At 44.6% G+C, this 26,123-nt stretch overlaps 1 protein-coding gene across 2 annotated transcripts in view; it reads right to left on the bottom strand.

The window, feature by feature from the left end:
* The window catches only part of LOC115472760 (cytochrome c-type heme lyase), a 47,230-nt gene that overhangs the window by 20,909 nt on the left and 198 nt on the right, over positions 1 to 26,123 (bottom strand). For both annotated transcript variants that reach the window (XM_030207156.1, XM_030207155.1), the window contains exons 2-4: positions 15,038 to 15,172; positions 10,832 to 10,986; positions 7,848 to 7,996 (exon numbers count right to left, since the gene is read on the bottom strand). In XM_030207156.1, coding sequence (XP_030063016.1) covers positions 7,848 to 7,996; positions 10,832 to 10,986; positions 15,038 to 15,152 — 419 coding nt within the window. In that variant the 5' untranslated portion in view covers positions 15,153 to 15,172. The remainder of the gene's footprint in view (positions 1 to 7,847; positions 7,997 to 10,831; positions 10,987 to 15,037; positions 15,173 to 26,123) is intronic.

The following is a 26,123-nucleotide window of genomic DNA, read 5'->3' as shown; positions in this document are numbered from 1 at the left end:
GGGTCCGCCTGTCTAAAGTGCACTGCAGTACCCACTAAAACTGCTCCAGGGACCTGCATGAGCTGTCATGGACCTGAGTATGACATCTGAGGCTGGCACGACATATTTTGAAAGATGTTTTTTTGAGGGTGGGAGGGGGTTAGTGACCACTAGGGGAGAAACGGGAGGTCATCCCCGATTCTCTCCGGTGGTCATGTGGTTATTTCGGGCACCTTTCTGTGCCTTAGTCATAAGAAAAATAGGTCCGGGTGAAAACATTCAAGTGTTCGTCAGGGACGTCCTTGTTTTTTTTGATTATGGGTCAAGGATGTCCAAGTGTTAGGCACGCCCAAGTCCCGCCTTCACTACGCCTCCGGCACGTCCCCTTGAACTCTGGCTGTCCTTGCAAAAGAGTGCTGTTGGAGATGTCCTAAATCAAGTTTCGATTATACCGATTTGGACGTCACTGGGAGAAGGACGTCCATCTTCCGATTTATGTCGAAAGATGGACGTCCTTCTCTTTCGAAAATGAGCCTCTTAATGTCTGAAATTAAATCATGAATAAACGGGCCATTGAAATATAGGAATTTTAAAGAGGTCTACAATCTGGGCTCAAACAAACTTTGGAAGAACCACCCTCTGTGTAAGCATGACTATAAGACTGTATCTACAGAGATAAAAACCCAGTCGTGTACTTTCATTCACCACCCAACACCCATCCTTCAATAACAGTCCTTCATAAACACCTCTAACCCCCAATACACTTAATACTAGCGGACAGCAACAATGTTTTAGTTGCATAATTGTTGGCAAAGTTGGAAATATTTGTTTTACTTCAGTTAAGAATTTTAAAAGTCACACCAGGCTGCACAAAGAACACCAAGGAGCATGATCCTTCCGTGTCCTCTTTTGGCAGCATGTCACTAGAGCAACTCTTTCATGCCCAAGTCCCTGACTGCAAGGGCTAGATAACTGTAGGGCTGAAGGGCTAGGTCTATGCTCCTACACTGGAGGCAGTCACTGCTGCTAAGACACACTTACACTGCATTGAGAGAGAGATGAGATAAGAAAACAAAGCTGCTGCAGCACGCCACACAGAGTGCAGTCAAGTAGCTAGGAAAGGAGAGCAGAACTGTACCAAATGCTGGCCCAATTAACTGAAGAAGCAGTAATGTCAATAGTGGCTAAACTGGCTGGCATGAGCAGGAAGATGAGCCAGAGGGAGAAGGCAAGGTCAAAAAAATGGAAGGTGAGAGAACAGGCATTTCCATATCATCAAGCTGATCAATCCATAGACTGGTGGGTTGTGTCCATCTACCAGCAGGTGGAGATAGAGAGCAAACTTTTGCCTCCCTATATGTGGTCATGTGCTGCCGGAAACTCCTCAGTATGTTCTCTATCTCAGCAGGTGGTGGTCACACACAGCAGCAGCTCTGGCTAGGCCTCCAAGCCTAATCCTTAGGTTTTGTTGAGGCCTGGGGTTGAGGGCTCTTTTGAGCAAGTGCAAACCTGGTGGTGCCAGGTCCCTCCTTTTCTCCCCCCTCCCGCTGGCTCCGTTTAAAAAAAAAAAAAAAAAAAATTTTTAAACGTCTTTAAAGGCGTTTAATTCGACGTTTCTTTAAACGTTCATTGCAGCTACTCACTGGGACACCAGTTCGTTACAGCTCGGAGCGGCAAGCAGGTAATTTTACCTTTTTATAGCGGGCAGGGGGTTCCCCGATTCTTCTCCTCGTGGCAATGGCGTCGGAGGGCGAGGGCGCAAAGGGTCGCTCCCCGGATCGCTGGAGCGCTTCTAGAGGGGATGCGGGGGTTTTACAACCTGATTCGCCCTTGATGGGTGATAGTTTAGTGACCGATGAATGTCCCGGTCGTTCCTCCGGCGTGGCGGTTTTTTCCCGCCATAAACGCCCATCCCCCGCTCCTCGCCTCCGCCATCTTGGCCGGCCACGCGGCTCGGACGGCTTCTTCGGGGCCGCCCTTGAGGTTGGAGACATTAATGCCATGAACGCCCTTAATTTGGGCGACGGCACAAAAGCGGCTAAAGTTAAGCGCCGTTCTTCCCGCGCGGCTCCTTCACGGAGTTTCGCGCCGGACGCCATTTTGGATGCGCAGCATGTCTCTCCCCCGCTATTGCGAGCGCCGGTTGAGAGTGCGTCTAGGGCTGTTGCCCAGGCTGCGGAAGTGCACAGTCTGGGGGGTTTCTCCCCCGAGTTTGTTTTGCTGCTGCATCAGGCTTTCCTCATGCAAAACGCTGCCCCTGCTCCCTCTTCTGATAAAGAGGTTGAGGTTCCCAGAGGTAAACGCCCTCGGGTTGATTTCCAGGCCTTGGAGGACTTTTGTCTCCTCCGATGTAGATGAGGGCAGCGTGTCTGAGGTCTCCCAACGATCCTTTGCGGATTCCTTGGAGGAGATAGATCCCCGCTCGGATGGAGCGGATGACCCCTCTGCAGCGCGGCTTTTTAGCCCAGAGGATTTGCCCAACCTGTTGTTACAGGCCATGGACACTTTGAAGATTTCCTCTCCGGCGGACGTCTCTCCCTCAGCCCCTGTTGGCTCTGCCATTATGCTGGGGACGAAGCGCCCGCCTAGAACCTTCCACGTGCATGATGCCATGCACACCTTAATTGCGGCTCAATGGGATGTCCCGGAAACGAGCCTTAAAGTGGCTAGGGCTATGTCCCGCCTCTATCCTTTGGCTGTGAGTGAACGTGAGGCCTATCTGTGGCCTACCGTGGATTCTTTAATCACTGCGGTGACTAAGAAAACGGCGTTGCCGGTGGAAGGTGGCACGGCTCTAAAGGACGCCCAAGACAGAAGATTGGAGGCGGCCTTAAGGTCGTCCTTTGAGGCAGCTGCTTTAAGTTTGCAGGCCTCAGTTTGCGGCTCCTATGTGGCCAGGGCGTGCCGGACTATGGTGCAGCGGGCTTCCCCCTCGGATCTTTCCTTGAGGGCTGATTGGCCGGCCCTGGAATCGGGCTTAGCCTATTTGGCAGACTTGCTGTATGATGTCTGGAGAGCCTCAGCTAAAGGCCTGGCTCAGACAGTCTCTGCGCGGCGGTGGCTTTGGCTGAAACATTGGTCTGCTGACCACGCCTCTAAATCCCGCCTGGCTAGATTGCCTTTTAAAGGCAAGCTGCTCTTTGGGGTCGAGCTGGACAAAATCGTGACCGATCTCGGCACGTCTAAGGGCAAGAAATTACCAGAGGTCAGGGCTCGGGTTAGTACTCGTCCCGATACCTCCAGAGGACGGTTGCAGGAAGCCCATCGGTACCGCCCGGGCAAGTCGGGTTCCTCTGCCCCCTCTTCCTTCAAGAGGAATTTCTCCCCCAAGCAGCATTCCTTTCGCAGAGACCGCCGTCCCGGAGGTGCTCCCTCCGGTCCTCCCCCAGGGTCTCGTACCCAATGACGGGGCCTTGGTCCATGCCCCAGTGCAGATTGGAGGACGGCTGTCCTCGTTTCTGGGCGAGTGGACCACTATAACTTCAGACGCGTGGGTGCTGGAAGTCATCAGAGACGGCTACAAGCTAGAGTTCTGCCAACCCTTAAGAGACGGGTTTGTACTCTCTCCCTGCAAGTCTCCGGTCAAGCTGTGGTAGTGCAGCAGACCTTGGACAACCTGATCCGCCTGGGTGCGGTCGTTCCGGTGCCAAAAAATCAGATTGGCAAGGGACGTTACTCCATTTACTTTGTGGTTCCAAAGAAAGGAGGTTCTGTCCGGCCTATCCTCGACCTCAAAGGGGTCAATCGGGCCTGGAAAGTGAGGCACTTTCGCATGGAGACTCTCCGCTCTGTTATAGCGGCAGTGAAGGCAGGAGAGTTCTTGGCTTCCTTGGACATCAAGGAAGCGTACCTGCATATTCCCATCTGGCCTCCTCTCCAACGCTTTCTGCGTTTTACAGTCCTGAGACGACACTTCCAGTTCAGAGCCCTCCCTTTCGGGTTGGCTACTGCTCCGCGGACCTTTTCCAAAGTAATGGGGGTCATAGCGGCCTTCCTGCTAAAGGAAGGAGTACAAGTCCATCCTTATCTGGACGACTGGTTGATCCGAGCCCCCTCTTATGCAGAGTGCGGCAAAGCTATGGACCGGGTAGTTGCTCTTTTGAGCTCCCTGGGATGGATCATCAACTGGAAGAAGAGCCAGCTGCGCCCGACTCAGTCCCTGGTGTATCTGGGAGTTCGATTCGACACCCAAGTGGGCAGAGTGTTCCTGCCAGACAATCGGATTGTCAAGCTTCAGGCTCAGGTGGACTAGTTCCTAGTAGCCTCTCCTATTCGGGCTTGGGACTACGTGCAGCTGTTGGGCTCTATGACGGCCACGATGGAAGTAGTGCCCTGGGCCAGGGCTCATATGAGACCACTACAGCTATCTCTGCTGCTGCGCTGGACTCCGATGTCGGAGGATTATGCTGTGCGCCTTCCCGTGGACCCAGCAGTGCGCAAGGCGCTGAGCTGGTGGACGCAGATAGACAAGTTGTCTGCAGGATTGCCTCTGGTGACCCCGGAGTGGATTGTCGTCACGACAGACGCCTCTTTGATGGGCTGGGGAGCCCACTGCTTGGGAAGGACAGCGCAGGGGCTCTAGTCTCCTGCAGAGGCAAGTGGTCTATCAACCTCCTGGAACTCAGAGCCATTCGGTTGGTGTTATTGGAGTTCATCCCGGTACTGGTGTTGAAGCCTGTACGGGTCCTGTCGGACAATGCCACGGCTGTGGCCTATATCAACCGCCAGGGAGGTACCAAGAGCGCCCCTCTAGCCAGGAGGCGATGAGTCTTTGCCAGTGGGCGGAAGCGAACCTGGAGCAGCTTTCAGCGGCCCACATTGCCGGAGTCATGAATGTCAAGGCGGACTTTCTCAGTCGCCATACCTTGGAGCCCGGAGAGTGGCAACTATCTGCTCAGGCGTTCTTGGACATCACGAAACGCTGGGGCCAGCCGAGCCTAGATCTGATGGCGTCATCGGCCAATGGCCAAGTGCCGCGCTTTTTCAGCAGAGGACGGGACCCTCGATCCCTGGGAGTAGATGCTCTTCTCCAACAGTGGCCGACACAAGAGCTCCTCTATGTGTTCCCGCCCTGGCCCATGTTGGGCAGGGTGCTAGACCGGGTGGCAAAGCATCCCGGCAGGGTAATCCTGGTGGGTCCGGATTGGCCCAGACGTCCCTGGTATGCGGACTTGTTCAGGCTCTCAGTCGACGATCCTCTGCGGCTGTCAGTGGAGCAGGGCCTGTTACATCAGGGTCCCGTGGTGATGGAGTATCCCTCTCCCTTTGGTCTTACGGCCTGGCTATTGAGCGGCAGCGTCTGAGGAAGAAGGGCTTCTCAGACAAGGTCATCGCCACTATGCTGAGAGCGAGGAAGCGCTCTACTTCTACTGCTTACGCCAGGGTTTGGCGTATCTTTGCAGCATGGTGTGAAGCAGGCTCACTTTCTCCCTTCACTGCTCCAATTTCTTCAGTGTTGGCGTTCCTGCAAGAAGGTCTGGAGAAAGGCCTGTCACTCAGTTCCCTTAAAGTCCAGGTAGCGGCTCTGGCTTGCTTCAGGGGCCGCCTGAAGGGTGCTTCCCTGGCTTCGCAGCCAGATGTGGTGCGCTTTCTCAAGGGAGTTAATCACCTGCGCCCTCCTCTGCACTCAGTGGTGCCTGCGTGGAATCTCAACCTGGTGCTAAGAGCATTGCAGAAGCCGCCTTTGGAACCCTTGTCGAGGGCATCTCTGAAAGACCTGACGTTGAAAGCAGTCTTTTTGGTGGCTATCACTTCAGCCAGAAGAGTTTCCGAGCTCCAGGCGCTCTCATGTCGAGAGCCTTTTCTGCAGTTCACTGAGGCAGGAGTGACTATTCGCACAGTGCCTGCCTTCCTGCCCAAGATTGGTTCTCGCTTCCATGTGAATCAGCAGCTCTGTCTCCCTTCCTTTCGTAGGGAGGACTACCCAGAGGAGTACTCCACTCTTGAATATCTGGATGTGACACGAGTCATCATCAGATACTTGGAAGTGACCAATGATTTCCGGAAATCGGATCATCTGTTTGTCCTGTTTGCAGGTCCTCGTAAGGGTCTGCAGGCTGCTAAGCCTACAGTGGCAAGATGGGTCAAGGAAGCCATTGCAGCGGCTTATGTGGCCGCGGGGAAGGTGCCGCCTATCCAGCTGAAGGCTCACTCCACGAGAGCTCAGGCGGCCTCGATGGCAGAGGCCAGATCCGTCTCCTTGGAAGAGATATGCAAGGCGGCAACGTGGGCTTCGGCTCATACATTCTCCAAGCATTACCGTTTGACTGTGGCTGCACGGGCGGAGGCCCGGTTTGGAGCTTCAGTGTTGAGGTCAGGGATTTCTATGTCCCGCCCTGGGTGAGTACTGCTTCGGTACATCCCACCAGTCTATGGATTGATCAGCTTGATGATATGGAAGGTAAAATTATGTATAATCATACCTGATAATTTTCTTTCCATTAATCATAGCTGATCAATCCATAGCCCCTCCCAGATATCTGTACTGTTTATATTCTGGTTGAATTTAGGTTCAAGTTTAGCCTTCAGTTACTTCAGGAGGACTTCGTGTTCAAGTTCTTCTTTCACTTGGATTCTTCAAGAGTTGAGACGAGTTTGTGTTACAGTGAGCTGCTGCATTCCTCTCCCCTCCGTTTTACGGGGCTGGATTGAGACATAAATTCTGCCGGCACTCCCTCCCGCTTCGTGCGGCTGTAGGGCAGCTTTGTACCCCTCCCGCTTCGGCGGTGTTAGGGTCAGTCAGCTCCTCCCGCGGTTGCGGTTGCAGGATAAGCCAGATCCCCCCGCATCGGCGGGTGTGGTGTCCCTCCCCCGCTCCGCGGGGATGAGCTGGACGGATTCCCCTCCCCCACTTGTGTGGGGATGAGCTGGGTTAATTCCCCTCCCCCCGTTTCGGCGGTGGTGAGCTGGGCAGAGTGTCCCTTCGTGGGTGTAATTCTCTAAGTGCTGAGTCCTGCGGATGGAGCTTTGATATCGACATACTGAGGAGTTTCCGGCAGCACATGACCACATATAGGGAGGCAAAAGTTTGCTCTCTATCTCCACCTGCTGGTAGATGGACACAACCCACCAGTCTATGGATTGATCAGCTATGATTAATGGAAAGAAAATTATCAGGTATGATTATACATAATTTTACCATACACATCTCACATATAGCCCTTCCCTCTTTATATACACACCCCCTGCACTCAACATTCCCCAAACCCCTTATGCCACTCCCTCCTCCACACCAACAAGTCCCCGTTACTCACAAACACTCCACATACACTACCCACCCCCCTCATGCACAACCCAAATATAAAAGCCAAACATGTGCCCAAGTATGCCAACAGAACGAGAAAAAATATGCAGCTGTGTCAAATTAAGAGTTCATTTTCAACTTGTTTTATTCCAACATTGATAAACCATTCAAAAATGTATTGCATTTTTGTTTTCCATTATCATCATCATAATAATAAAAGTTCTGACCCAGAAGTTTCCTCCTACTCCTTTGGTCTTCCAGCTTAGTTGGGACCAGGGCTCCTCATTCCCCCCTCCCCCCCCCTTCTCATTTTATGCTCCTTTTTAACATACATTAATATGGTCATTGCAGCAATTGGCGTCAGCTAGGAGTCCCTCACCAGGGCCCCTCCTGTAACCCTGCAGTCATAGGCCCTAAAAATAACCACTAAACCCCTAGATTTCACTGCTGTACGATGAATGACTCCTTCCACTTACCTGGGGCAGCGATCACTGCCTCTACAGAATTTGTAGCCCTGGCCACCCTAGGGAGTTAAAGATGTGAACAGAAGATGAACCCCAGCACTTTCACATGACAGCATGCAGCACTGCCACCAAGTCAGTCTAGTATAAATTTCTTTACTCACCCTTTCCTTAGCATTGCATTCCAAAACATTTGCTCTGATGGATAAACCCAGTTTTTTTCTGAAAATGTCCTGGGAATTGTGGATTCTTTTCTGGCAGTGGAAAGCGAGAATGGCTGATCTGGAGCCGGTAACTGATTAGGTGGTGGCATCTAAAAATCATTTAGGAAAATACATTTCAGTAGAACTTATTTGCTAGTCAGTTTAAAATAAATTGTCAACCCAATTTACAGATAAGCTGATGGGGGAGAAAAACCATTTATAAAATAGGCAAAGCTAAGTCTGGCACTTTGAATAAATGCTGTAATTCCAGCAAAGAAAGGTTTGTAATAGTAGTAACAAATGATCTTGAACTCCCTCAAAGAACAGTATTAGAGAATGATACAGGGATGAGGACACGCTGTTAGCCACAGCAACAAAATTTGTCCCCATGTCATTCTCTAAAAGCTTGAGACTAGCCTTAAACAGGCTGTTCCAACTAGATGGAACAGCATCTATAAAATGCTAGTAACAATATATAAAAACTATCACATCTTAGACAACTGAATTCAATTATAAACTGCAGAAGCTGTGGAAACAAGCTATCATCTGGCCCATTCTTAAAAATCCTGCCCTTGATTCCTCTCTTCCAGAACATTTACGTCCAGTTTCAAATCCTCATGATTACTGAAAAGATTGTGTTAATCAGTTAACTCAATTCACTGATAGTCATTTGATACGCCATCCCAGACAAACAGGGTTTTGAGCACTACAAAGTACCGAAACTATTATTACTGCCTTGAATAGTGAACATTCATTTTGACTCTGGGCTCATGGTTCTTCTTGTGTCACTAGATCTTTTGGCTGCTTTTGGTCTTGTGGATCACACACTTCTCCTGTCTAGCCTTCATTCACTAGGGTTAGCAGTACAGTCTGTAGCTGGTTCTCTTCTTTCAGGAAGAAGTTTCTTGGTTGCTTCGGACACATCGATTTCTTCTTCTAAAGCTCTGCACTGTGGTGTTTCTCAGGGTTCAGTACTCTCTCCTCACTTTCTCAGTCCCCACATTTTTCTCAGTCCTTGAGCATTTCTCATCCAAACATTCAATATCAAGTTCTTTATATATGTAGATGATATTCTCTTACTATATCTGTTAAAATATCTAGTTTGCCCCTCAGCTCCAGATTTATCACAACTACAAGCATGTCAATAGCTACAGCAACATAAGATGGTACTTAACTCTGCCAAAATGACAGCCTGCTAGGTTACTGGTCAATTTCCTGTTCCATCCATTCCTCTCTTTTTAATATTCTTATTACCCCAGTGGATACATTTTGCTATTTAGGAGTGTATTTTGATTCTAACCTGTCTTTTTCTCATCAGATCTCAAGTCAGAAAAAGGGATTTTTCTGGTTGTGTCAACTCAGATCTATTAGAAGATATCTTGATTGCATTTCCCTACACACTTATCCAGGCTTTTATTATCACCTGGATTATTGCAATTCCGTTTATTGTGGCGCCCCTTCTTATCTACTGCGTTGCCTTCAGACCCTCTACAATTCAACTGCCCGTTTCTTATGTTATGTTAAAAGCCAGGATCATGTTGCGCCACTTCTTATTCAATTGCACTGGTTACCTGATCGCTTTAGGTGTTGGTTTAAAATCCTACTTCTTATTCACAGGTCCTTACACTTGGGTTCCCCTCTTATTACTCCTCTGCAACGATTCATCAGCTCCGTTCTTTGGATTCTAATCCCTTGGTTGTCTCTTCACCTAAATTTGTCCACTATAAATCTACTTGTCACTCAGCTTATTTTTTTCCTAGCACCTTTTCTTTGGAATAATTTGCTCCCTTTACCTGCAGGCTAAGCGGCGATCAGAAGAAAACGCAGGCGCTAGAGGCTTTTAGCGGCATACTAGTGCCTGCATTTACTCCCACCCATGGTCAGAGCCAGCAAGAATGTGAAACAGCACACTTGCTGGCTCTGACCACAAGTAGCATGCAAATGCATGCTAAACAGGGCATTAACTATTCCTCCCCAATGCTCAGCCGGCAGTGCGCCAAACAAGGGTACTGCAGCGGCAAACCCTAAGCCAGCTCGGAGCTGGCGTTACAGTTTGCAGAGCATTGGGGAGGAATGGGGAGCTCTGTCCAGCATACATTTGGTTTAGGTTTCTATCAATCTGATATTCCACCTCTATCGAGTTACGAATCGAAGCGGTTTACATATACTATACAGGTACTTGCACTGTCCCTGATGGGCTCACAATCTAAGTATATTGTACCGGGGCAATGGAGGGCTAAGTGACTTGTAAAGGGTCACACGGAGCTGCAGAGGAAATTTAACCTGGTTCCCTGGGATCTTAACCCACTGCTGACCGTTAGGCAGTAGTGGGAATTGAACCCAGTTCCCCAGGATCAAAGTCCACTGCACTAACCATTAGGCCACTCCTCCACTGCCCCCCCCCCTCCACCGGACACAGGAGCTGAAGATCCGATGGACCTCCTGCCCCCTTAACCCCCCCCCAGACAAGTGTCCCTGGTGGCCCAGTGGCCTTCTCTCCCCCCCCCCCAACACAAGGGCATGAGGGGGAGGGGGGGGGAGGCTGGAGCTCCCTGCTCCGTGGGACTTCAATACCCCACATAAGGGAAAAACTCCCTTATATGATACTGAAGCCCCGCACAGTGCATCCCAGGATGCACCATGCAAGGCAGGGCACCGCCATTTTGAAGGCAGCGCCCCAGCAGGAGGGAGTGCTACTCCCTCCTCCCTTCTAAAGGTATGGAGGGTTTGGGAGGGGGCACTAGGCCACCAGGGACACATTTTTATGGTGTTGGGGAGGGGGCTAGAGGTCCACTGGACCTCCAGTCCCCTTATGCCCTTGTGTTAGGGGGGGGGAGGCGGCGGCCACTGGGCCACCAGGGAACCTTGCGGCTCGCAATGCTTGGAAGCTATGACCTTAGGCTGTTATCTCTTTTCTTGTGTGTACAGTCCTAACAATAAATTACCATATTTCTTGGATCAATGTCATTACTCCTTGACGATGTGGAAGAGGTAACAGGACACTCTACATACTCATAAGCTTTTTCTTGATGTGCAGGAACAAAATCATTTTGCCTCTCAATATCTTTGTTTGGTTCAGACTGCTTGTGCATAGGACAACCTAAAAGAAAAGACAAAAACAATGATATAAGAAATTCAGTGTGTAAATATTTTGGGATACACTTATGAACATCAAATCATCATGGGCTGGCTAAGAGGGGGTACTGTGGAAGCAGCATTCATAGCCCCCAGGGACAGGTTATAATCACTATTTTATTTTCTTGGATTTGATTTTCCAAGCTTGTTGAAATGTAATAACACTGTACAATACTATCATACAAATTGCTGCAATTAAACCAAACAATCCCTGACCCTTACCTTACTCCCGACCATCCCTATCTACTTTAGTTCATATCTTCCTGTCAGCTTCCGTATCCAACCAAATCCAAATGAGCAGAAGAAAACTATGGGGGTCAAACAATGCCAATCAACATCCTACTGTAATATGTCAAAAGATAACACCTATCCATCCAATTAAAACTTCACCAATGCCCATGTTTGGGCAATTGTTTGTGGCGATCGAGTGGAAGGCAAAAAGTACCCAATTAGGTTCCTCAGCAGTCAGGTCACAGGGCAGAAAACTTGCATCCTGGAGATGAATGCATAGCTCCACAGATGACGTCAGAGGGAGTTTTCACTTCCTGGACCATGGGATGATTTTCCAAAGGCTGCTGAACAGAGATGGTGACCATCTATCAAAGAAGGGAAGGCGTGTCTTCAGCAGCAGACTGGCTAACCTACTAAAGAGGGCTTTAAACTAGAATCATTGGGGCTGGGTGATCAAAGCCCCCAGGTAACTGAAATATTACATACCTCTAACACAAATGGGAAAGAGGCAACATCTGAAAAGAGACATATACTAATGCCCATATTATGAGAAATGAATCTAGAAGCTGTGATGGAAGAGGCCGATTTGGATTTAGTGGCAGTCACGGAGACATGGCTCAGACAGACCCATGACAGGAATATAGCTATACAGGGCTATAATTTGTTCAGGGAAGAAAGGGAAGAAAGGGAGGGGGAGTAGCATTATATATTACACATAATATTAAAGCCACACAATTGCAGGATTTACAGGTTAAGGAAGAGGCACTGTGGGTCAATCTGAAAAGAGGGAATGGTAAATGTATTTACGTTGGTATGATATACAGGACTTCTTCACAGACAGAAAAAGTGGACAGAGAGTTAATTGAAGACATTCAAAATATAGCTGTGAAAGGGGAAGTACTAGTAACCGGTGCATTTGCCAGATGTTGACTGGGGTATCCCTACTGTGGGGTCTTCCAGAAGTAGGAAGATCCTTGGATGTTCTACAGGGAGAACTGTTCAAGCAGTTGGTAATAGAACCCAAACGGGATGGGGTCATACTGGACTTAGTGCTTATGAATGGGGAGAGTATTTTGATTGTTATAGTGGATGATCATCTGGCATCCAGTGATCATCGGATGGTGTGGTTTAATATTAAGACAGGTGTGGAGATGGTTCATTCAAAAGTGAAGGTTCTAGACTAAAAAAAAAAAATACTAAAAACTTTGTTGATAAGGGAGATTACCTCAAGGAGTTGTTAGCTGTATGGGAACATCTGGAAGTAAGAAGACAGTGGGCAAAAATGAAAGGAACTATTTTAAGGGCAACAAACCTTTTTGTAAAGAAAGTAAATAAAAGTAAGAGGAAAAGGAGACTGTTTTTGTTATCCAAAGTAGTAGCTGAAAAGGTAAAGAAAAAGAGATTAGCCTTCATAAAAACTACAAGAGATCACAGAATGAGGAAGACAGGCAACAATATCTGGAAAAGCTAAGAGAAGCTGGTAAAAGTAGTTAGGAATGAAAAGATGCAAATGTAAGAAAAAGATAGCCAATACACTAAAATGGGGGGGACAAGACAATTTTTAGATATGTAGTGATAGAAGGAAGTGCAAAAGTGGCATTGGGAGACTCAAAAGTAAAGGGGAGGAATATGTAGATGTGGCTAAAGATAAGGCAGACTTGCTTAACAAATATTTCTGTTCTGTGTTCACAGTTGAAGGGCCAGGAACAGGACCACTGAAGAGGTGTGGTAGACCCTGAACGATTTTCAAAAGACTGTCTGTGATGACCAAGCTAAACCAATGTTGGACAAAGCGATGGGGCCGGATAGCAAACATCCGAGGATACTGAAGGAACTTAGGAAAATTCTGGCGGCTCTGCTGGTTGACATTTTCAATGTTTCTCTAGAGTTGGGAGTGGAACCAGAAGGCAAGAAAGGGCAGATGCAGTCCCTCTCCACAAAAGTGGAAGAGGTTGGGAACCACAGGCTAGTAAGTCTGACTTCTGTGGGAAGTAAATTAATGGAAATGCCTTTAAAAACAGAGAATAGTGAAGTTCCTGGAATCCAATGGATTACAGGATGCGAGGCAGCATGGTTTCAACAGAGTTAGGTCTTGTCAGACAAATCTGATAAAAGTTTCTTTGACTGGGTGACCAGAGTGCTGGCTTGAGGGAGAGAGCTAGATGTGGTGTACTGAGATTTTAGTAGGCCTGAATGTTAATCGCGATTGACACTGTAACGCGTTATTAATTGTGATTTAAAATTTTAAATTGCAATTAATAATTAAATCGCTCACTGCCCACCAGTTAGGAACTGGTTGAGTGGAAGGCAACAGAGGGTAGTCGTAAATGGAGCTCATTCTGAGGAAAAGGATATTACCAGTGGTGTGCCACATTTTTGTACGCAATACTGCTGAAAAGGTGTCTAGGTTTGCCTCTTTGCGGATGATACCAAAATTCGCAATAGGGTAGACATCCCTGATGGTGAGGAATGACATGGGGAAAGATCTAGCAAAGCTTGAAGAATGGTCCAAAATTTGGCAGCTAAGACTTAATGCTACAAAATGCATTTGGGGTGCAAAAACCTGAGGGAACAGTACAGTATAGAGGGTGAAGAATTTTTCTGCATGAAAGTGGAGAGGGACTTGGGTGTAATGGTATATCTTGATGTTAAGGTGGCCAAATAGGTAGAAAAGGTGACAGCGAAAGCTAGAAGGATGCTTGGGTGTACAGGGAGAGGAACGGTCAGAAGGAAAAAGGAGGTGATGATGCCCCCGTATAAAACTCTGGTGAGACCTCATTTAGAATATCTGTACAATTCTAAAGACCACACCTTCAAAAAGATATACACAGGATGGAGTTGGTCCGGATGGCAGCTACTAAAACGGCAGTGGTCTTCTTCACAAAACAATGTGACAGACAAAGATCTCAATATGTATATTTTGGAAGAAAGGCAGAAGGGAGATATAATAGAGACATTTAAATACCTCCATGGGATAAATGCACAGGAGGTGAGTCTCTTTCATTTGAAAGGAAGCTTTGGAATGAAGGTGAAGGGGAAAGACTCAGAAGAAACCTAAGGAAATTTTTCTTCACAGAAAAGGTGGTGAACTCATGTAAGAGCCTCCTATTGGTAGTGGCAGAGATGAAGACTATATCAGAATTCAAAAAAGTTTGGGACAAGTGCATAGGATCTCTAAGGGAGAGGAAGGAATAGTAGATGGTATGGATGAACAGACTGGATAGGCCATATGGTCTTTATCTGGGGAGGGGGTGGGCAATACTGAGGCATCCCCCTTTTCAATGGTACAGGTAAGGTGGGAGTGGAATTCCCCCATTGATGATATAGCTGCAAGTGGTCCTCTTTGGGCTACACAAAAGCAGCTGTACAGGAAGTAAGTACTGCCAGTGGCATAATGACAACAGCAGCATGGCATGGCACCCGTTCCACCCATCTCTGTTCCTCAGGTCACCTCTTAATTCGAAAGAAGGCAAATTGAACAGATCCCTGGCTCAATGTGAATCTTAAATACATCTGCCAAGTGATATTCTTATTTTCTAAAGTATACAGAATTTAAAGAGCTTATACTGAAGGATAGTCAATATGGAAGTATATTATCTTATATGGCCTCATTTAATTATTTCTACTCCATAAATGAAGTCAATTCCAACTTTTCTTAATTGTTCAGACACTTGCATATATAATGATCACATCCCTTCAGAAGGGAGCATTTAATGTCATCTCCAAAAATGCTTTAAAGTAACTTTTAGGAGGAAGTTTCTGTTCTGTGGCAGCTTGATTATTACCTTCTGTCTGCATCTGATGCATAGGACATCCTGAAGGAGGAGATGCTGCTGGATGCTGGCCCGACACATTTGGTGATTGATCGACAAGAGATGGAGAAGATGTGGATGCACCCATGCCAACCCCCTGCACAGTTCCTGTAAAATGTTTGGGAAACATGTTTAGAACTTATAGAACCACTGATTATTTATTTTTCATCCTTATGACTGCCTTTCTTTGAACAGCACTCAACATCACATATCTTAAAACATCTATAACCCATAATTCTTTTATACTGCTACTTCATACCGGTGCTCACTACAGCAATAGTAATAATCTGATGGCCTCAGCTAATGGCAAGATAATCTAATCAGAAAGCAGGAGCAGTCATTTGATAATGCATCTGCCAAGACAATCACCATTTCCAAGAATATAAAATTAGAAAAACAATATGTTATTTTAATTGCTCTATAAGCAAAATCCAACAGGCATCCACTAGATTTTTTTTTTTTTAAGTATTTTAGATTTGATTACTCACTTTTCCAAATCTGAGTTTAAGGCAAGTTACATACAGATACATTAGGTAGTTCCCTTTCCAAAAGGGCTTACAATCTAAGAGCTGGACTTACACACTTGCACTTTGCACACTGTCAATAAGGCCTATTTACTAATTACACTCATGACTCAGGGTAACATGCATTAACACATGTTAGTAAATCTAGTTCTAAGATCTTTATCTGAGGCAAAGAAAGGTTTGGTGACTTGGTCAAGGCCACAAGGCATGTCAGTGGAAGAAACGAGATATGATCCCTGGTTCTCACCCTCCACTCATCAATCTGATCACTGACTGGCTGATGGAACATTATAACATGCAAATAGCAAGTGTCAGCTGAATCACCCATCAGCCTGTGGAAGCAGACATTATGATTAGATGTTCTTCAACAAGGTGCATTTAACTGTCAACAGATGTATCCTATAATGCCCACTGCCATGGACACAGTAAAACAAAAAGTCAACTTTGATACAAGAATCAGCTTATTTTTTTTTTAACCACTTCTGCTGTCCTTTAAGAAGTTGTATTTATCCAATGAGGTTTCACATAAAATGTAAATTTCAAAAAAAGTCCCGATACATATGTGAGCACCAAGTAAAAACACGGAAGAACAACGCCTCATGGGTAAATGAACAGCAGAAAATAGAGCGAGGTCCAAACGATGCAGAATTCAAGAGTAAAATATGCACTAACATTTACTTCAATTGCGGATTAAACCAGTCACTGAGATGGGACAAACTGCACCTGGAGAAGTGGCCTTGACATGGCTGTGTTTCGGCTAGTGTGCCTGCATCAGGAGTTCTGATAGAACTATAATAAATCAAAATACAGCATTCAAATCAGTCTGGTATCATGAGACAATGAAAGTAATGGAGAACGTATTGTGAATTGAGTACAGTATAATAAAAGATAATGAAAGGAATATGTGTGTGCGTGTCATCGAGACAACCATATTGAACACAGGTCTGAAACAAGTCTTTCTGGAACGTCATATCTACAAGTCTGTAGATCCAATGTACTACAAACAGATCCTCGACATGACAAACAATTAGGTGTCTAGAAATTGGAGGGACAGACAACATTAACACTTGCATTCAAAGAATCTCAAACAAAAGCGATAAAATGCCATCTGCTATCCACTTTACACCGTTTTAGTATAGTTTGGTTTGTTTAAGTCTTGATGCTGGGCCTGATGGACCTTTGGACTTTCCCAGTATGGCAATACTTATGTACTTGTTTACCCTTCCCAAATAAAAACAGAGCAGTGCATTAAAAAAAACAAAACCGAATAAAATGTTAAAACAGCTCCAAATTTTGTAAAAGAGATAGAACTCCCAAGCTCGTTCTTGATATATTTATTTACAAGGCGGATTTCATACATTTTATATTCAATTTTTATTCCAAATTTTCCCTATAAGTGGTTTTTAATTTTTATACAAAATGCCACACCTGTCAATCAAATCCTGGCACGCAAAAGTACCTTTTTTAGCTTTCAGTGAGCATGCGTCATGTTTTACTCAGTTCCTACTGAACTGTCATTGCTTGAGACTTAGACATCGATAACACGTAAGTTTACATTATTTATTACTTTTGGCATATCAATATTGGCTGTACATGCATGCATTTCTTGAACTTTAGCCTGTCCAGTACACTTAGCCACACCTCTCAACAAGCAGCCACTTTAGTGGTTAACTTTTAATAACTGGTTATTTCCACCAACATCATGTACCCTTTTTCAAGTGTTAGATTCCTTATAAGCCATGGGCTGTATGTTTTTACATCCACATAACCTATCAGCTGCCTTCGACCTTGTCAACCATTCACTACTGTTAGCGCACCTTTCATCACTTGGCTTTGCAGGCACTTTATATGCCTAGTTCTCTTCTTTTCTATCAAATCGTTCTTACATGGTTGTCACTGCTTCTTCTGTTGCTGCACCTTGTCCTCATCTGTGGAGTCCACCATGGTTCAGTTCTGTCTCCCTTACTTTTTAACCTACTCCTTAGTCCTCTTGCCACTTTAATTCAATCTACTGGTATCTCATTTCACTTCTATGCTGAAGATATCTTACTGCTTTCTCCTACTAATCCATTTGCCCTATACATTGCACCTTTACAAGCTTGTCTTGATCATGTATTAGGATGACTGTCTGCTCATCAACTAGTTTTAAATAAACAGAAAACAGTGGTTTGCTGGTTCACTGGCAGTCTCCCTAGCCCAACACTAACATGAAAACTTTCAGGAACTACAATAACACCTGTAGATTCTTTCCGTTATTAAGGGATCTTTCTGGATTCCCGACTTACTTTCTCTCCCCAAGTATCACATCTTTGTAAAACCAGTTGTCTTGTCTTTCACCAACTTTGGTCCATAAAGCCTTAATTTGATCACAATACCTTTCACTCCCTTATTCTCTCTACTAACTACCTGCCTAGAGACTACAGTGATATTGGCTACTTAGGTTATTCCAATGCTAATCTGAAACAAAACAAAAACTCCAGACTATCCAAAATGCCGCTCATCACTGGCTTCCTGTCGAACAGTAAGTTGTATTTAAACTACTGTACCTTACCTTTAAAGCCCATAGGGTAGGGCTCCCTCAATATTTAGTGACTCTCACTATCCAATATACACCTACCTGCCTTCTTCGATCACTAAATGATCACTGCCTGGTACTTCCCAATCCCAGATCTGCTCAACTCAAATTTATGACACACCATGCATTCCATTTTATGGCTTCTTTTATTTGGAATGCCCTTCCTTTGCATACCTGTACCAAAAAGTTTTAAAGCAGCCATAAAAATCTGGCTATTTCAACACGTTTTCAATATTACTTAATTACTCTGATTGTCATGGCTGTCAGTCAAACAGTTAGCACCCAGGTGCCTCTCCCCTCCATGTTTGTTCTTCCTTCTCTTTCTCTCTCCTAACCCTCCCTTTTACCTATTACATGTAATCAGAACTCCTTCTACATATGACTGTGCTAGAAAATATGCCTTAATCTCTCCTTTCAATTTTGTAGTTCCTTTCCTACCCATTAAAACCTTTTTGTAATTAGTCTGTACACCGCTTAAATCTGCTAGTTAGCCCAGGCGGTATAGAAAGTGATAAACTATACTTGCTTTTCTATTTTTACATTTCATGGTTTAGCTGGTTTTAGAGATTGAACTTTTGCCCTTACTATTCTCGGCAGTCTATTTTTGCAGTCTTTTTTTTCACATTTATTATCATGGGAAAAAAAGACAGATGACATTTTTATCCCTTTTGTTTGAGATTCTTTGAAGACAAGTGTCAATGTTGTCCCTTCCTCCATTTTGCAGACACCTACTTGTTTGTCATGTCAAGGATCTGTTTGTAGTACATTAGATCTACAGACTTATAGGTATGATATTCCAAAAAGACTTGTTTCAGACCGACCTATGTTCAATATGGTTGTGTCAATGACACATTCCTTTATATTACCTTTTATTGTACTATACTCAATTTACAATACAATGTTCTCTATTTCTTTCATTGTCTCATGATATCAGGCTGATCTGAGTGCTGCATTTTGACTTATTACAGTGCTTCAGGACTCCTGATGCAGGCACACTAGCAGAAACAATCAATAAAGATTCTGAAGTTCAGTAAGCAGGGGAGAATAATTTTTAGTGAAGCAACTCAGCCTATGATTTGGATTTCACATTTATGGCTCAAAGCTGCCTGTTAATGGAGTAACATAGGAACATTTGTATCTTGATGTGACTGGGCATTTGACAATTGACTTGCATTTACTGCTCATTTTGGAGGAAAGTTTCAAACAGCCCATGTAGTTGGAAAGTCTGAGTAGAAGCATCTATCATATGGTCTCCTTTGAAAATTGCCTACAAGGTATGAATGTTTAAAAAACAAGACTGCATGCAGCTACCCATGCTTTCTGAACACTGTGAAACAATGCTAAAAATATGCATGCTGTGGAAGCCCATGTAAGCAAAATAAGGCAGAAAAGCAATATTCAGACCAAGGAGTTGTTTAATAAGACAGGAACCAGCATGATATCAAAAAGTTGAAGCCGTCCCCCTTGGCAGCCTCCATATTGGTCAGAACAAAACTATTAGCTAATGTATCCACCTTGATGCTGTTCATTGTTATTTTATCTCAGTTTAGTTAGAAACACACTGGCATATGGATGTACAGAGGAAGTATCACAATGGAATAACCTTTTATAGGTTAGAATAGTAATTTGTTCTAAATTGTAATCAGTGTGTCATTTGGAGGAGCTGGTTATAGGGGCAGCCTAGCAGGCGTTGTATTGGTGCTGAGATTTTATCACCTAGTAAAGGTCCACCAAAACAGACATGTTATGAGAATCAGGTGCTCAACGTTCAGACTTTTTATTTTTAACTACAAAGGTTGTTTTTTTCATATCTTAATTAGGTTGAAACCTGGGAACATTTAAAATAATTTTTTCCTGTGCATAGATCAAAAGAGATAGATGGTATGTGGGAACATGCTCCTTTTATTTTGTGGAATGCAGTGGTATATTACCAAAACGCAATTGATTTTTTATTACTACTATTTAAAAGAGAGGTATTGAATAATGAGGGAAGCACTACCTTCTTGCAGAAGTCCAGAGTCAGTCTAAAATGTGCTAGTTCTGTTGTATATATGTATTTCTACCTAGAAGTCTAGATGTAAATGCAAGCAGCACACTATTAGCCGCCAAGTTATCTTGTTGGGCAGACTGGATGGGCCGTGCAGGTCTTTTTCTGCCGTCATCTACTACGTTAGTTCATAAAAGGGCCCCATTTATTAAGCTGCGCTGTAGGCATGCTAGCGTTTTTAGCACATGCTAAAAATTAGCATGTGCCAATGCTAAAGAAACCCATATATTCCTGTGGTTGTTAGAGACACCTATATGTTCCTATGGGTGTCTCTAGCATTAGCGTGCACTAAAAATGCTACAGCATAGTAAACAGGGCCCAAAGTTAATTATTTTCAGTGGAAAATAAATCTGTTGGCTGTCTGCTATGAATATTTTATTATTTATATCATTTATACCCCACAATTTCCCACCGCTGGCAGGCTCAATGTGGCTTACAACATTTAAGTAACAAACAGGCAAGTACAATAAATATTCCATCACTGTTTCATTATTGCTACCAAGTTTACATATTTGGAGCATCTGCTTAAAACTTTGATGGTTTTAATTCATTTATATAGACCTTACATGCACATGATATATTGTTTTCTAAACCCAAAGGTGAAACCTAAGGGTGGCTCAACAATTAGGTATAAACTGTGTTTCTGACTTTTCTTGTTTTGGACTGCTGTGGGTCCTACTGATATTTTGGAAGATGAACTAAGAAGAAAGAAAAATATAAATTTTGGATATACACTGTTAAAGTTGTTGTTTACTTTTGCAATTGTGTATAGATGCCTGTTCTGATGTGTGCATGTGATAATGTTTGAATAACTGTCTATACTTATGGCTATGAATTCTGAACAATGCAGAATAATTAAAAGGACAGACTTTTAAATGCCCAGTTCGGTATATATGCTAGTCTCTACACTGTTAAATGTTTCAGACATAACCATCAACTTGCTCCCATGATGTTATTATCATCCATAACAAAAGACATAACAGTTTTTAGTTTTGGCACAGTATAAGTCATCACAAGAACAAAATATCAGAAAACCAATGGACTGCATTATACAGTTATGTTTCAACAAATGAGAGATCTGCATAAAAACAAATATTTATTTGTATTATTTTGACTTAGAAAACCACTTGTCCCTGAAACATGCTCAAAACAGAAAAATCCATTTTTGTATCTAAAATGTAAACCTCTACAAAAGAGATGACTTGGAGATGTAATTCCCCCAATGAAATGAGAGTTTAATTTTACTTCCATTTCATTTTAATAACATCAGGCTTCCCAAGGCAGATTATAACAATAGTTGAGATGAACCCATCAGGAAACAGGATATCCTTACTGAGATTTGGCATAGTATTACTGTATTGTATAGAACAGTTTAGAAAAATAAGCATAAAATACAGAGAATTTATTACTGCTGTTTCTACCAGCTACAATAATTTTAATGCAGTTTTAGTGACTTTTATTTCATGATATATATCTATATACAGGAAGCTTTCGAATAAATAAAAAAGCTGTCAAATAAAAAAAAAACACAAGCGTTTGCTATCATTTTTATATAGAAATATCTCTATTGTCATCATAAGCAAAAATAAAGGCATATACCACAGAACTCAAATCCACAATTCAGCACTGCAAATAACAAAGCAAGCTCTGGAGCACTGACAAATACATTTTGAATATAATCCTCCCCCTTCACAGACCCCTCAAAAATTCCCTTACACCTCTTTCCCCAATCCCCTCCTAAACAGAGAATGCAAAACCTAGGAGGTTTAATAGAACAATATAAATCTCACAAGTTTACTATTGTTTTCAATAGCAATTGCTATTATTTTGTTCTCACCAATATGGCAGCATGCTGTGCCCCCTTCCGTCAGCCCAGATAGGCTCATGTCGTCTTCTGCCATTAAACCTCCTTGGTTCAGGCAAGCCAATCTGAACATGAATTGCTATTTGCTTTCATTATATATTACGGAACGCATTGCCTTTGGCGATGCGCACAGAAGGGTCAATGAAGCACTTTAAACATCTCCTTAAGGCCCATTTTTTAATGGCTACGTTTGGTTTTCCTCTTCCCGATAGCCAGGGATTGGTACCTGGGTTTTTTTATGGTTTTTATTTTGTGTTTGATAATGCGTTCTTTCCTTTTGTGCGTATGGATTAGATGGTTTGCTCCTGAAAGTTTGTGCTTTCCTATCGATATTGTAGTTCTTTTCTGGTTTGTTTTTTTAGCATTGTTCATCTCTGTGTTCTTGTATAAGACAAACAGTATAGTAAATGGGATAAACTATAAACTAAACCTATATACACCAGGGTATTACTACTGTGTTTTCCAAAAAGAGAGAGCATAACAGCAAAGGTTTCCAAGGAGGGTAAAGTGAACTTACATTAATCTAAATTTAAGTGGGGTAATACCATTATTCCATTTCCCCTCTGCATTTCAGGATCCATCATATAGATCCGATGCCAAAGACAGTAAACACACTTGCCTCAAACCATTAAACTGAAGTATTAAGTTGCCATCGTTTCACAAAGCACTTTACAAATGTTTATACAGATCTCAAATACTGTATAAGGGCAGGGGACTGGATAAATAAATAGATGCGCCAGATTAGAGACCTGCACAGGAACGGGATTTGCGGGAATCCCAGGGACGGAAGCAGTTTTGCAGGGATCCCGTGGGGACGGAAGTAGTTCCTGTGGGGTTCCCGTGGGGACGGAAGCAGTTGTTGTGGTGTTCTCATGGAAGTGTATGCTGCACTAGCGCCAGCCTCTCACCTACAGAGTACCAAGTTCTTTGAGTGCTGTCTCCTCCTCCTCCTTGCTTTAACAGCACAGATGCGGAAAGTTGCCATTAAGGAGGTGGTAGAGATACAAATGGTGATGAAATTCAAAAAGGCATGGGATGAACACAGAGAATTTCTAATTAGAAAATGGAAGTTATAAAAAACCTAAACTTAAATGGCTGCTTGTGTGTGGATGTGTCGAGTGACAGATGGCGACTCTGGCTGTGATAAACTAGGGCTGATACCGAGAGACCTGTACGGTCTGTATCTCATATATGGCAATCTGGTTTAGGATGGGCTGGAAAGGGTTTAGACAGCAACTTTAGTGGCTGGAACATGAGGACAGTGCTGGACAGACTTTTACGGTCTGTGTCCCGCAAATGAGAAGATGAATAGGCTGGAGTGGGCTTCGAGAGCAACTCCAGCAGTTGGAACATAAGGATAGGGCCAAGCGGACTTCTATGGTCTATGTCCCAGAAACGCCACAGAAAGACCATAATCAAGTATATATCACATTCATTGTTGATTTATGCATGAATTGATAATGATTGTGACTACTAGGCAGACTGGATGGACCGATCCGTTTTTTATCTGTTGTCATTTACTGTTACTATTAATCCTCTCTGCTCCTAGGCTGATGCACAGACCTCAGCTCTGACATAGGCACGAGAATCAGATGTCACCTGACCTACTGGCACGTGCATTTGGCAATCTCTTAGCACACAGTGCCACTGAATCAAAGAAGTCTTACATGTGCGCACCAGAGCGTTCCAACTTCCGTTCCTTCCTTGCCTGCAGTGCTGTGGCTCAAACCCAGAGAGAGACTGAAAGAGCCGACAGCAATTTTTTTAAATGTACCATTAAATTCTTGCGTGACTGGGTGAGGACAGGTTAAATTCTTGCGGGGATGGGTTAGATTCCCCTAAGGGGATGGGTTAGATTCCCTATGTGGCCGAATGGGGATGGGTTAGATTCCAGTGGGGACGGGCGGGGATGGGTTGGATATCTGTCCCCGTGAAACTCTCTACTCCAGATCTAGTGTACATCACCACTCTTACTAAAGCTGCATATTGTGAAGTTGTTGTAGAGTTGTGCCATCGTTGGAAACCACGGAGCTTTGATTGTCGCCAGTTCCCCTGTCTTCGGGCATTTCCCTTCTCGCCACTGGCGTCTGGCGGAGGTTTGGCGCGATTGCATCGGGGGCGTGGTGGCGGCTGCGGGTGGGTGCGGACCAGCTCTGGATCACCCAGTGGGGTCCAGCACATGGCAGGTGGCTGGTTTGGCCCACCAACTGCAGGCATCTGTCTGTTCCTCCGGACCACTGGCTTCTTCAGCGCTGCGGGTCTCCCCCCCGGCGTCGGCCTGCTGCTCGGTCGATTGCTGGCTGTTGGACGTTGTGGCAGCACCATTGGGTCTTCTTGGAAAGTGCTGTCCTGCCGATTCCAACTGCAAAAACAGCCTGATTTGACAGTTTGTTGGCTTCCACTTTTCATTCAGCTGTTTTTATCGTTGAAAATGTCAGGGAGTGAGCGGGTCGTTGTGCCGGATGCCATGGGAGCAGGAATGGACGGATAAAAGAGCGGATTTCAACTCCATTTCCATCATTCAAGGTCATCTTGGTGTGCCCGGTCCATTTACATCTCTTCCAGCCAAAAGAGGTTCAGCCTACTCCAAGGATTCAATATATAACCTGAAGTCCATCCTAACAACATATCTACGGACCATTTTAGACTCTCTTATCCTTTCCCTATTTTTTTCCTTCTTTCCCTGTTTTTTCTATTCTATCTAATTAAATTGTAACCTTATCACCACCTATCAGTACATTGTAAGCCACTTTGAGCCTGCAAAACTGTGGGAAAAACGTGGGGTATAAATGTGCTAAATAAATACAACTGAGTGAGTCCTTGAAATGAAATTAAGACTCCCTTTGGCACCAATTCCATGACTCTGAGCAAATCCTGTTCAGAAGGAATGGATCCTAAGGAGCTTAGCCGAGATTGGGTGGCAGAGCCGGTGGCGGGAGGCGGGGATAGTGCTGGGCAGACTTGTACGGTCTGTGCCAGAGCCGGTGGTGGGAAGCAGGGCTGGTGGTTGGGAGGCGGGGATAGTGCTGGGCAGACTTACACGGTCTGTGCCCTGAAAAGGACAGGTACAAATCAAGGTAAGGTACACACAAAAAGTAGCACATATGAGTTTATCTTGTAGGGCAGACTGGATGGACCATGCAGGTCTTTTTCTGCCGTCATTTACTATGTTCACATCCTTGTCTTTCCCTAATACCCTCCCTGGGTTTCTCTCATATACTTTTCCCTTTCTGCCTCTCAAACACCCCATTACTCTACCTGCTTCACACTGTCCCAACTGCAACTCACTAACAAGAAACGTCTTCCCTTTTACATAATACCAGTAACCAGACCAGTGTTACCAGCAGCCATCAACCAAAAAATGCAGAACTGCCAAGTTATCCATTTCAGAAGGGAGACTTTTTGGCGGGTTCTGGTCTTAATCTTACATCCCAAAGCAACACAGTACTTGTAGCCCATGATTCTACTCATTAAAATCAGTGGTGCATATCCCATAATGCACTAGGATGAGGTTGGAGGAAATCCTGGACTGGCCAAAAAGTCTCCCTCCTGGAATGGGTTAACTTGTCAGCTCTGAAAATGGATGTGTGGACAATTAAGTATTAAAGTAAAGTACTGCAATTCTGGAAGTGTGAAAGATGCCAACGACCACACATTGAACTGCAATCAGCCTCTATAATCAGACGTTAAAAGGGGCCACAGCAGAAAAAAATATATACCAGTATGCAAAAAGTACACTGCAACAAACATGAGCTTAAGTCAAACTCAGGGCTGGCCTAATAGCCAGGCTAGACTGTAGCCTGGAGTGGCAACTTCTGAAGGGCTGAAAAGAACAGCAACCCCCCCCCCCCCCCCCAAAAAAAAAAAAAACCCCTACAGAGGCAGCAGGCAATTGGCATAAATAGCTTTGAAAATTGCCTTCATTTCATCTGAATGGAGTGATCGCAAAGGTACCAAGTCACACGCATTCGGCTGTACTCACACTCTCGCACGCCGCGTACCCATCCTCACCCGCATTGGACTCGTCCTCCCCTCCGCATTATCTGCCA

The sequence above is a fragment of the Microcaecilia unicolor genome, chromosome 6 (genome assembly GCF_901765095.1).
Source record: "Microcaecilia unicolor chromosome 6, aMicUni1.1, whole genome shotgun sequence".
Classification (NCBI taxonomy): domain Eukaryota; kingdom Metazoa; phylum Chordata; class Amphibia; order Gymnophiona; family Siphonopidae; genus Microcaecilia; species Microcaecilia unicolor.
This window is presented reverse-complemented; position numbering and strand designations above follow the sequence as displayed.